The sequence below is a fragment of the Centroberyx affinis genome, unplaced genomic scaffold (genome assembly GCF_046629955.1).
Source record: "Centroberyx affinis isolate AG114_WGS23_722 - 3 ecotype Tasmania unplaced genomic scaffold, CSIRO-AGI_Caff_v1 ptg000497l_1, whole genome shotgun sequence".
Lineage (NCBI taxonomy): Eukaryota > Metazoa > Chordata > Actinopteri > Beryciformes > Berycidae > Centroberyx > Centroberyx affinis.
Window position 1 is genome coordinate 8,030 of NW_027279150.1, and position 13,354 is coordinate 21,383.

A 13,354-nucleotide genomic window follows, 5' to 3' on the forward strand; every position below is an offset into this window, starting at 1 on the left:
ACTGTGACAAATACAGTCTTCTCTGCTGCTATCCTTCAACTTGGAGGATAAACCAGGATAGATCACAAGATATAGTAGTAGTCACTGTAGAGCCTTCTCTCCTTTATATATATATTTATGTACTGGGATTCTCATCCCAACTTGACATTTCCACAAAGCTTTCCTGTGTGGAACCATTGAAAAACAAGATTATAACAGCATCCTATTATAAGTCCATCCATCCCTTCTTTATTTGTCAGCTGGAAAGGTTGAAAAACAAGATTATAGCAACACCCCAACTTAATCCCTTTGCTCTTCTTTTACTCTCTCAGTTGGACTGTTTGAAAAACATCACATATACCCATTTTTATCTAATCTGTTCTTTTGTTCCCCTTCTTTTTTTTCATCCGCCCTTCCTCCCAGGGTGGATCAGTTGAAAAAAACAAGATTGTAACATGATCCTATAGCACTCAGCTGGTGGGTTCTGACAGGGTCACAGAAAACAAAGAACTGTAGACGAATAATGCTTTGTGTGGTATAATTGGTTTTCGACTTAATAGCAAAGACAGGGTCTCCCAATGCAAAACCAGTTGAAACCCACGGTCCTATAGTATAATTATAGAGTAACACCATCAACCATTATCATCTCTCCTCTGATATAATCACCTCTCATCTTCTGTCTTTGTCTCTCCGAGGTGGAGTTGTCGGAGTATGTGGAATAGAGAAACTTTTATATACTGGCTGACCTGTTTCTTCGCTTTTCCTCCCTCTCCCTCTCTCCCTGTCTCTCTCTGTCTCTCTCCCTCTCTCTCCCAGGTGGAGTGGTTGAAGAACGAAGAGATAATTGACCCAGCAGAGGACAGAAACTTCTATATCACCATCGATCACAACCTGATCATCAAACAGGCGCGTCTGTCTGACACAGCCAACTACACGTGTGTGGCTAAGAATATAGTGGCCAAAAGACGTAGCACAACGGCTACTGTTATTGTTTATGGTAAGTGTGTGTGTGTGTGTCTTCATGCATGTGTGTGTGCCGGTTTGTGTGGGCGAGAGACAGTGTGCGACACAGCCAACCACACCTACGCAGCCATTAAACTTGTCAAGCAATAATCCACTTTTTTTTAGTTGATGTGTCTGTGTGTGTTTGTTCATATTTGTGTGTCTAATATTCAAAATCAGTCCATTTTACTGACACCTTTTCGAACGCTAGCCTAGCTGCGACTACCCAACAATATAGTTTCCTTAACCACGGTGATCAGCCAAGCCAGCCCCCATCTGCCACACTTAATTAGCTCTATTGCCATGCCAACACGCTCTCTTTGTGATTGGCCTGATGTTCCCACATCACCCTTGACCTCACCCAATTAAAATCCACCAATCACACCTTCAGTTTTAAATTAGAACATTCGGGCATTCCAAATGTCTGCGCATTCAGCCAAGAGTGCCACAGCAAAATGAATTGTGCGGCATATGGTACGATAATAGCTATAAACAACAAAAACTGACTAACTTCGAATACCTTAAATTTGAATGAAGGGAGTTTGTTTTGAAGACAAAGCAAAGAAAAAGCATGTTTGTTATAAATGTTGTGAGCTGGAACATTCCTCATATGCCTTGCCTTTTTTTTTTTATTTTACCAAATGCCAGTCTAACATGAGAGGATGGGAAAAATCTTGAAGAGAAATTGCGTATAGCAGCACACAATAGCAACACACACACACACACACACACTCACAGTGTTTCTCTCAAATATAACACCTACTCTATTCGCTAGGAGGACGTTTTCAATCAAAAATAACTGTGTGTGTGTGTGTATGTGTGTGTGTGTGCATGTGTGATAGAGACAGCGAGAGATGGAGTGGCTTGACACTGATGTATCCTTACAGAAATAGATTGTTCAATCTTTGGTTCAATCTTCTCGGCTCCACAAGGGCCTCGCCGACACTGTTGACAAGGTGAAATAGTAGTAAAGAAACAGAGGAACAGAAGAAAAAAGATGGAACAGAAATAGATGTGTATAAAGGAGGGCAGAAAAAGAGAAAGGAGAGGCAGAGGACGAACTGAGGAGAGCCGAACGGAACAAAGGAGAACAGAGGAGGGTGAAGCGAGTGAGTGAGGAGAGGAAGAAGGAGTTCAAGCGAGAGTAGGAAACCCAAAGAAAGTAGATGAGAAAAGGAACGGATAGTTGATGTTCCTTGCTGATGATTTCTTTCTAATTGGGCGCAGGGAGAGGAGTGGGCACTGCCCAGTGGGCTGTAACTGAGCTGTCGAGGGGCAGCAGAGGAATTTCAACCCACTACATCTCTTTGGATGTCAACTCTCTCTCTCTCTCTCTCTATCTGGGTCCCTATGACTCTTTCTCTCTTGTTCTAACTTTATGCCTCTCTATATTTCTGTCTTTCTTCCTGTCGACCTTATCCCCTGTCTGCACTACACTGCCTTCATTTCACTTCAGAAATGAAAGCATCAAGTACGAGTCAAATCTGACTATGACGGGATGCAGGGTAATCTTATGCAGAAACATGAGGCAGAGAGAGAGACAGTAAGAAAGAGATAGCAAGAGAGGGAAAAACAAAAAGACTGATAGAGACAAAAAAAGAAAAGAGAAAGAGGGAGAGATGTAGAGAAGAAGGTACACAAAAGCAGTTGTTGTAGTGCGGATTCACTGTGTATGAGCACAGTAGGAAAGTGTGATGCTGCCTTGAAGGTACAGTAGGAGCAAGGTAGTAGTAAGACTGTGTGGGACTGTGTGTGTGTTTGTGTGTAGTCCATCCAGCTGTTTTCTCACTAAACTTCAACTACCCAGCCTCCTGGCATCTGTAAAACACTTGCTCACTCCATCAAAACAAATAGTATAATTAAATCAAATGCTACCATTAAACTGATTGATTTTTCCATTGAGGACCATGCCTTCCTGAAACTCTACAATGGGATTTTAATGCACCCTAATGTCATTTAAATGGCTCAGCACAAGGACTATATATAAAAAAAAAACATGCCAAGTAACATTTGTTCTTTTGATTAATTGATTGATTAATGCACTGCAAAAAATCTCCATCTTAACAAGTCATTTAGCCTATTATTGAGTACTAAAATCCCAATTTTCTTAAAACAAGTCTATCTAATGCCATCTGTCAATGTCGTTAGATAATTTTGCTCGTTTCCAATGCAAATACAACTTGTTTCAAGAATTTTGAAGAATCAAGTGTCATTTTCTTGATGGTAGTGCAGTGATCTGCCTTATTCTGACTTGTTTCAAGTGAAACTGCATTGGAAACAAGTGGAGATATCTCACCTCACTGGCAGAATTTTTCTCTTGGTTTAAAAAAAGTAAGGTTTGAAGGCTGAATATGAGACTAAATGACTTGTTAAGATGGACGTTTTTGGCAGTGTGGATGGATTGATTGATTGATTGATTGACTGACTGATCTCTGTCGTCACAGTGAATGGCGGCTGGTCAACGTGGACGGAGTGGTCGGTGTGTAACAGCCGCTGCGGTCGAGGCTTCCAGAAACGAACTCGGAGCTGCACCAACCCCGCCCCGCTGAACGGAGGGTTGCCCTGTGATGGACAGGCCATACAGAAACTGGCCTGCACTACACTATGCACCGGTATACCTATTCTATTCTATTCTATTCTATTCTATTCTATTCTATTTAAGTTCTAAATTTGTTATATTTCACTCTTTTGCCTCAAGTTTCTCCTTGTTCTGTCCTGCCTTCAGCTTCTGAAATGAGAACATTATCTTTCTTCTAATCTTTTTTTCTCATTCCTTCTCTCCCCTCTCTCTCTCTCTCTCTCTCTCTCTCTCTCTCTCCCTCCCTCTCTCTCTCCAGTGGATGGTGTGTGGACAGAGTGGAGTAAGTGGTCGGCCTGTGGGACAGAGTGTACCCAGTGGAGGAGGAGGGAGTGCAACAACCCAGCTCCTAAAAATGGAGGAAAGGACTGTGAGGGGCTGGTGCTGCAGTCTCAGAACTGTACCGACGGACTCTGTATGCAAAGTGAGTTCAGGCTATATGTAGGCTAGTCGTTGCTGTCAGTTCACTTCTCAATTCATTCAATTCATTTATTCCAAGGCTGTCATATCTAGCCAATCCAGAATTAATGAAAACTGATCGCTCCATTGTAAGCAAATGCGTTGCAGCGTCTGTTTCTGTTGACTTTATAAACTAATTGATTTGAAAGTGAATTGACCTCAGCTTTGGTGTACCACATCTCTTTTTGGGCCGTGACACAAAGACAATTTTTGGAACCAATGGACATGAGCGATATTATGCGTGGTGTGGATGAGGCTTGAGGAGTTTAATTCAAAATGGTAAATATCCATATTGAAAAATCTACCTGAAATTCCTGAGTCAGTATTTCATAAATAAGAATTCTTTCATTCTTAAAGGTCTTACTATTTCGTCAGTGGAGGACTCAAGTTGGCTAAAAACTTTTGTAGTGTTTTTTTTTTTTATGGTGGATATCTCGTTTTCGAATTGAACTCTTCAGTTGTCAAAAGGGAATAAAATCAATCTCAATAACACAGTAAGCTAAAAGGAATAAAACACGACAAGATACTCTTGGTCCGAGTTGCTGACAAATTCCCCATCTCCACTGCCTCAAAAAAGTTGCTCATGTATCTTGGTCTCCAGAGGAGCTGTTTCACTTTTCCTCCTTCTCCTCTTGCTTGTTTTCTTTCTCCTCCACTTTCTCCTGCTGCTCTCTCCACTCTTTGTCTCCTTCTCTCCCCATTGCCATCTTTATTTTGCTTCTTCCCCTCAGTCCCTCTGGCTTTCCGCCTCTCTCCAGTACCTGCTCCTCTTTCTCACTTTCATAGTGATTTGCTCTCGCTCTGTCTTATAGTTGCGCTTCTGTACTTTTCTACGCACACTGCAGCAGGTTTATGATAGGGTTTCTAAATGTCACCGTGAATAACTTTACCTTGCCCACTGCCTTGTCCATTACCCAATTCAAAAGCGCCTGTCTTACAGGGGCTTTATAGGGGAAGATAATGGTAAATAACGAGGTAGCATAATCACCAAAAATCCCCCCGAATTTTGTGATTTTTGACACTAGTAAAAAAAAAAAAAAAAAAGTGTGGCAATTTTCAAAACCACATGGAAAATGTGGGCTGAGTCATAATGGCACAAATACAGTAGCAGCAGTTTTTCCAAGGTGGAGGCAATTATATGTGTTGACTTGTAGGAAAAGTGCTTGTTACTCCCTGTGCTCAGAGTAATTGGCAGACAAGTATCTGACGTGAAGAGAGAGGGGGAAGAGAGAGGCAGGCCTGTCAGGGGGAGAAGTGAGGAGAATAGAGAAAAAAAGTGGAAAACTGAAAATAGTGCTTTTAGAAACAAACACACACACACACAGACACACACACTCAAGCTTGTTAAGTGTAATTATGCTATCAATTCTCATTACGCTTTCTTCTCACACTTCTCTTCTCATGGCAGCTATAAAATAAAAATATTCTTGTTGAGACTGGGGTCATCCAAGACTCTGCTGTAGCTTTAGAAGCACCCTGAAAAGCAATAAAGAACTTTTTTTCTGTTGCTCAACACTGAGTCAAAGTCAGAATAGCCTGACCATATTATAATATAATATCATATAATATCATATAATATCATATAATATCATATAATGCCTCAAAAAATTGCCCATGTTTCTTTGCCTGTATGCATACTATTGACAGAACTTACCGTATGTGCATTGCCCTGCCCACTCCTACAGCAGTGATACAGTGCATTATATAGTGTAACTATGATCCATACAAAGGATTCCCAGAGGCCCGTGACGTATGGCCATAGGATCTGGGATAAAACCTAGAGAGGTATAGATTTAGGCTCATTTCCCCTGATTGATTTTCTGTCTTTAAAATGACTGGACAGATGCGGTTTTATGTCGGCACTAATGTTTCAACTGTTTCCTGTAGCATTAACAGTAATCCATGAACAGTATGTGTCTGTCTCTGTCTGTCTGTCTGTGTGTGTGTGTGTGTGTGTGTGGGGGGGGGGGGGGTCGGTGTTTTTATATATATACTGTATATATATATCATATTTGTACGTAGCTGTGTTTGTGTCAGATATCCCCTAAAGCAATACAGTCGCATTATGTGGATCCAGTGGCAATATAATCACAACATCCTCAATATAGGCATTTTAGAATTAATACAAGTATATTTGAAATGTAAATGTTTCGTGCACCAAGTAATGGATATAATAGTCTACATTTGGTTTTTAGGTGATAGATCTTTTAAAACCATTTCTGTACAGACACAAAAAATGGTGCATGAGTCGCAGTATTGTGCCAATACCAGACTAAAGTACTCATGCCTGGCATCAGTGAAGCCCACAGATATCAAGAATTTGAATAATTAATTATTAAATAATTAATAAATAATTTACCTTATGTAATGCTGAAAAATGTTGATTCCACTGCAAAAAACATGAGGGAGGATGGTGTTTGATCAGATTAATACTTTACACTTTTCATTTCCGTTTTTTTAAATGTAATAGTCTGATAAAAGATTCCTTTTGTTCACTCTTCTATACTGTGTACACGGCACTGTCAATGTCAATTAAAGTGCACAGATTTGTACTCAACATCACTGAGTACTCAAAATGAAGTACCTACTGGTACTTGACATAAAATGAACTGTAGATACAAGCTGCTATTTTTTGTTTTTGCATTGTTTTTGATATTGCTTTTACATTTTTTTAACGCCGGATCTTCAGGCTCCATTGAATGATAAAAATGGAAGACAAAGAAAGGTTGCAAAGGCTTTAGGGAGAAGCAACTTTTAGGGTTTTAGGGTTGCATATGAACTGACAAAGCACCGGCAATATAGAGAGGGGGTTAATGTTTTAGATAGTGCTCTGTAATTGACTTTGTGCTCAAAAAGCACTTCACTCTGCTCTCTGTCTCTCTCTCTATTTGCCTCTCACATTGCCTGTCTCCTGCTCTCCTTGTCACTCTCTACTATTCTCTCTCTCTCTCTCTCTCTCTCTCTCTCTCTCTCTCTCTCTCTCTCTCTCTCTTTAACCCCTCTCTCTCTCTATTTGTTTCTGCCACTGTCTCTCACTCCCTTTTCTCTGAAGTTGTCCTGTTAAATCCTGAGTGGTAGAAATCCATTTGACCTCACTTTGGCCCCGCTTAGACTGTCTCCTCTCTATTTTGTGTCTGTGTGTGTATCATAGAGTTATATGGGTGTGAGTCTGTATGTGTGCGTGTGTCTACCTCTGACAGAAGTTGTGTGCATGTCTTTTCAAGTTGTTTTTTATAGAGTTGTTTGTTGTTGTTTTATATCTTTTGGCCTGCTGACATTTTTCTGACACATCGATCAGGTTTCTGGGAGGAGATTCACTGGAGCTCTACTTTGTCATCCTCAAGAACATGACATTTCACTCACTACCTGTTCTCTGTGTGTGTGTGTGTGTGTGTGTGTGTGTGTGCTTCATAACAGTAGCTACAGAGCATTGCCAGTAATCAAATCTAGAGTATGGTCTCCAAAATGGGAGTAATCACTGGAGATACTGACTGTTATGTAACTTTTAAGTGTTTGGATTCACTGTCAAATCCTATTTGTGCTATACAAAAAGATCAGCAGTATCAGCAAGTACTGCATAGCATAGCAGACTGTCTGGACAGGAATTTCCCCCACTGAAAGCTATATATTCTTCCCTTTGTGTGTTCTCAAGGTGGATTCTACAGTCACTTCACTTTTTCATTGGTCTTTTCTTCAAGAGTCCTTTCCATCTGCTCACTGTCATCCATTCCCTGTTCTTTTTTTCTTCGTTTTTCTTAAAGTTTGTCCTTATCTTCTATCCTTCCTTATACGCTTGTCGTCAGCTCTCGCTAAACCATTCATGCTTCATCTTACTGCCATCATTTTTTTCCTTCCACATTTGCTTAAACAATTGTGTTATGTTTTTGGTGTGACGTGTTTCACTCACTACCATCACTCATCCACCCATAAATCAATTAGATGCAGTAAAAAAACAAAGATATTTGTTATAATGCATTTTACTGAAAAATGTAAGTAACAGAAGTTTGAAAACTTGCTGATCCATGGCAATATTCAGCATCTCCTCTGCGCAAGGTGGCCCAACCCACCTATTTAGTTAAAATAGAAACACTGGTCTATCTTCATGCCTGTCATCTGTTCACGAGTGTCATTGCATGTTTGTCTGTGTGTTTGTGCTTCACCCCACTTAACCTTGTCAGTGTTTTTCTGCCCTATACTATTGAATCAGTGGGTCTAGTAAGGCCACTTGGTCTGGCAAGAAGCTTTTAAGCCCACCATGCTGCTGTGTTGCCTTTATCAATTATACACCAGCACTTCAATTATACATCAGTACATCAGCAGTTCATCTGTGTCATAGACCTTCTGTCTGCCACGGCTAAGTGAACCACTCAACATGACACAGCACTAACTGTCCTGCAGACATCAGGGTTCCTCAATTTTGTTTCTTTTTCCCCCCATGGGGGCCCCAAAAAGTGATTTTTTTCCCCCCTCAGGACCTCAATTGAAATTGATTTGCGGGCTAAAACAACTAAACTAAATGTACCAAGAAAGAAAGAAAGTACTTTGATATTTAAAGGCATATACAGTATATATGGCATATATATTTTTTCTGTATTCCTGTGTTCTGTTATTTGTCCCATTTTGTTTAATTTGTTTGTTCGAGTTTCATTTTGTTGTGTTCCTCATTCTCTCTCTCCCTTCCTCCATCCATTCCACCATCCCCCTCTCTCCCTCCCCCAAGGTTCATTGTTTCAGAAGTCCACTGAGTCCAAAGAAAAGAGTGATTTGGGATTCACATGTGAGTTGATGTTTTATGTTTTACCGTCTTCCATTTTCCTCTCTCTCCTCTTCCTCCTGTTATTGTTTCTTTCTTTGAGTGAGCCTTGAGGCCTTTGGGCCATATCGTCTGCCTCCTTGTCCCATGTCATTTTGAGTTATTTGATAAGAGTTTTGCTCGTGCCTTTTGATCTGGCCCCTTGATGTGCACTCTTTTGCTTTGCCGATCAAACATAAGGCTTCAATGAAGCTTCAAACAGTAGCTCCAGTAGTTCTAAATGTTAATTCTTTTTCACTTAGACAAAGGAAGTCATGGTAGGTTAATCATTTGGATCTTTGCCAATCTATTCCTGATAGAAGTAGCAGTTTGTAAGGCCTATATACTCAAGCTCAATTACTCCACTGGAATGTTCCAGTGAGTCTTTGCCAGCTAGATCTGGCTGTATTGTACAATATCTTCATCATCTTCTTGCTATTAGAGAATAATAGTGGGAACCAGAACCCTGGGCGCTCCTGTCCAGCTTCAAGCAATTTCAGTAAGCAACATTGTCCAACCCAAGTGACATCATGTATAGCTGACATTATAAACGGTGAGACTTTCCATGCCATTTTAGGGTTTTTTGTTTTTTTTTTAACTTTAATTTCGGAAAACAGAAAGGGAACAATGCCAGTTATTGTTAAGTTATGAGCAAAGGTAGGAGGGCTGCCCAGCCCATGTTGAAAAATGTCATAAATTTTAATAAACAGCTATGCTTGGAAGCTTAGGTCACTTGGTAACTTTCTGTTTTACATATCTGCCTGAGGTGGGCAACTAAAATAGGCCCAGTCTTACATCATTTAAAATGTAAGGTCAGTGCAGGATCTTCAAGCTGCCTCTTAAAAAAAACAGTCATGCATCATTTGTGGGAGTGAAAAATAGTAATTTAAGGGAAGGGTAAGGCGGGGAAGTCACAAGATCAGCTGGTAAGGGTAATGGTTGTGGGTGAAAGATATCTAATGAGTAATGAGAATGGTGAGAAATGATAATGGTGAGTAAAAAATATATTCATCCCTATCTGCTGTCCTTTCTCCCTCTGTCTCTCTCTCCCCACCCTCTCTCTCTCTTTCCATCTCTCTCTCTCTCTCTCTCTCAGTTACTAGTATAGGTTCCTCAAACTGACATAATGATATAGTTTTACTAGAAAGTGTGAGAGAGACAGAGAAATTGAGAGGAGCAAGAGTGAAAGGACCCCTACCATACATTATTACCATGGTTTTTCATTTCTCTCATTGCCGGAGCTCTCGTTTTATCTTCAAAGCAGGCTGTGAGAGTGTGTGATGTGTTATAATGACTCTCGTTTAGGGTCTGCTAAAGCAGTTTCATCATCAAAGTGTGTGTTTGAGATGAATAGTCCCAGGCAGAGAGAACCAGAAAGACGATGGAGACAGATCATTGCTCATTTTGCAGATTGTCACTCTTTTTTAATACTTAAAATGCAGTCAATATCATAAGCATGGGGAGGTTGCATGATTGACTCGCTATTCGCCAAGTTGGCTCTTCCTGAGGCGCTGAGGAAGGAAAGCTTCTAGCAGCTTTTCTGAATGTTTGACTACAGTTACACTTGTCATTTCAACGTGATTTTTTAGATGTGATTCTAAAGATTTTATGAGATCACACTTCTATATGTGGCCTGAAAATGGCTGGGGATACGTGGCTGTTTATTTAAATGTGTCTGCATTTCTTTTTCCCACTCCATTCCTCTCCATTTATTTACATTGCTTGAGTGCTTATTGTCGCTGGACTGTGTCTAGACTACATAGAGTTCCAGATCCAAAGTCTGATTTTTGTGCATCCACAGCTGTCATTTAAAGGGGAAATAAGTAAGATTATTGCTGCCCCATAGCACAAAATGACCATACTGTATCTGCAGGGGTTTGATAAGGTTGTTGATCAATACCACTGACTCAGTAATTATTTCATTAGGTGCTGAGATTTCTGTCTTTCAAACCTCACTTTCCAGCCCACACTCACCGTTTTGGAACTAATGCTCCCTGCCCATTGGAATTTCAAAACACTTCCAATCGGCCATGTGAGGACATTTCAGCTATGAAAGCTAAAAAGCCTTATTCTCAAGCCAAAAAAAGCAAATGGCAGAACAGTATTATTATTTATGCTGTATTATAGTATTTTGCATAATGATATATTACCCCTTCACAAAGCATTTCTGTTGGACTTGTGCTCTAATTAGCTAGCTTACGAGTCTCTTTTGTGAAAATTTGACTTATTTTTGACTGGACTTTTTGTGTCAATTACAGGCCATGGTAGCTCAAGGGGACAGGAGGGGTGAGAGGGGTGGGAGGGGTGAAAGGGGTGGGAGGGTGGGAAGGGGTGGGATGGGTGAAAGGGGTGGGAGGGTGAGCGCTGCGCCAGAGACTCGTGCAGGAGGAGACAACTTCTTCCAATGTGGCGGCCAAGACAGATCGATAGTGGTCGTACATTACTTAATGTTCCTTTTAAGTGGATGAAACAAGTTGCATTAAAAGGCCTACATTAGGTAGCTACAGTTTTATTGTTTTTATTACAGGCTCATTACACTATGCATGAGAGCTAATGACTTCATATACAGGTTTCAGAGTAGTGTGCACTCATACAAATACACCTTCTGGCCCTCCCAAAGTGACTCCAGAGAGTATTTTTTGGTACCCATCATCATCAAATTTCCCCATCCCCACTGTGAAACATTAGCGTAGCCACACCTTCAGATTAGTGTGTGTCTCTCCCCCCCCCTCTCTCTTTCTCTCTCTCTCTGCCACTCATCCCTGCCAGTTACTTTGAGCGAATGTGTCTGCCAGGAGTGTGGTATGGGTGGTGTTTGCATGTTTGTGCCAAGCAAGATCAAAAAGGCAGTTGAATGAGTTTCAAGTAGTGATTGTCCACAGCTCCGCTTTGGATGCAGATCACAGAGAAGATAGAGACGAGCTAATCTGAGTTATCCTTGTTTCCCCCTTCTTTAAATCCTCTCTGTGGCAGAATGGACAGAAACAGAGAATGACAAAAAGCTCAGCCAATCGATAGACAGGGATCCATGCTGACTGAGGGTTAGCTGGGGATTCCGTTCTGCTGGTCCATGAGTGTACGTGTGTGTGTGTGTGTGTGTGTGTGTGAGCATGTGTGCAAACCCTTGGGGCTCAGGAAATTGCAGGAATTATACACAAACACACACACACACACACACACAGTCACACACACAGTCACACACAATGGCACACAAACATTCAAATTAATACACACAAGCATGTATACAAATGCAACCAGGTAAAAATGCAAATAGGAAGAACCGTGCAAAAACACATTGACATAAGTGAGAAAAGGAAACTACGATAGATTACCTATGGGAATAAGAATGTTCTTCATCCACACACACACACACACACACACACACACACACCACTAGCTTCATGTCAGCTGTCTGCATAGTGTCTAAATTGGACCCTGTGAGATCAATGCGATCGTTCTCAACCTCCTGACTCTTTCACGATGCGCATACAAGTGTGTGTTTCGTTTTTGTGCATGTGTACACGCTTGTGTGTGTATATGTTCCATTCGTAAGCATGTGTCTTTGTGAATTTCTTTTGTTGTGTGTGTGTGTGTGTGTGTGTGTGTGTGTGTCCTGACCTTTAGAACAGAACATTCTCCCTCCTATAGAGAGCTGTCAGATAGTACTTGCTGGAACATCACAGGTTGGATGTTTGAATGTCTCTTTCTCTTCCCAGGTGATTTATCGTTTATTCAATTCCTCTCCGGTGTGTCCACTCAAAGGCACATATTTTTAATCTAAATCCAATTTACCTGGGCTTGCGGGTGAGTGCTTTGGACATGAAACTGCTTGTCAAGTAAAAGGGGGGAGAGCACAGGAGATACGATATACGACTTGTGGATAAAAAAAATGTATGTGGGTGTGTGTACATGTAGTGTATCTGTCTATGCATTTATTTTTTACATATGTGTGAGAGCTCGCATGAGTGCTTGTATCCATATAAATGCAGATGTGCACGTTTAATTGCATTTGTAGGTGCCTATACCTAGAATTTCTTTGTGAGACTTTGCTCCTTCACCTGTTCTATCACTGCTGATTCTGTCATTCTGGCTGCACAGATCACAGCCTCGGGCCATGCTCAGACACACATAGAGGTTCAAACACAATATGCATTCATCTGGGTCTGGTCAAAAGTGCAAACCCACATTCAGTCCCTTTTTCAACACCCGTCTTGTCAAGAAAAAAGCTATCTAGCTAGCTAAAAGAACATCAGACAGACACAATGAAAGAATAGGCCAGTTTCAACCAAAATAGCATTTTTGTTTGCATGTATTGTAGTAGCAAGATGAAATAAAAGACTAAAGATGTAGTCATATAAGGAACAAAGAAAGGACTTGAGTACATTATCCTTTTCTTGTGAGGATTATAGTCAGAGGTAGTGAAGAATGAGACATACATATTTAAGAAATGGAAGGTATAATTCCTCGGGAGAACATTTTAAAGATTGTTTGTGCTCAGAAGAGCTATCAATCAATCAAGGAAATTGTACTATTTGGTCCTATAG

General features: G+C 40.7%; 1 protein-coding gene across 1 annotated transcript in view; it reads left to right on the forward strand.

The window, feature by feature from the left end:
- Nucleotides 1-795: 795 nt before the first annotated feature.
- The window catches only part of LOC139642566 (netrin receptor UNC5C-like), a gene marked incomplete at its 5' end in the record, with an annotated part of 46,107 nt that continues 33,548 nt past the window's right edge, over nt 796-13,354 (forward strand). The window contains 4 exons of the mRNA XM_071517447.1: nt 796-976; nt 3,426-3,593; nt 3,819-3,983; nt 8,739-8,795. Of these exons, the coding sequence (XP_071373548.1) occupies nt 796-976; nt 3,426-3,593; nt 3,819-3,983; nt 8,739-8,795 (571 nt within the window). The remainder of the gene's footprint in view (nt 977-3,425; nt 3,594-3,818; nt 3,984-8,738; nt 8,796-13,354) is intronic.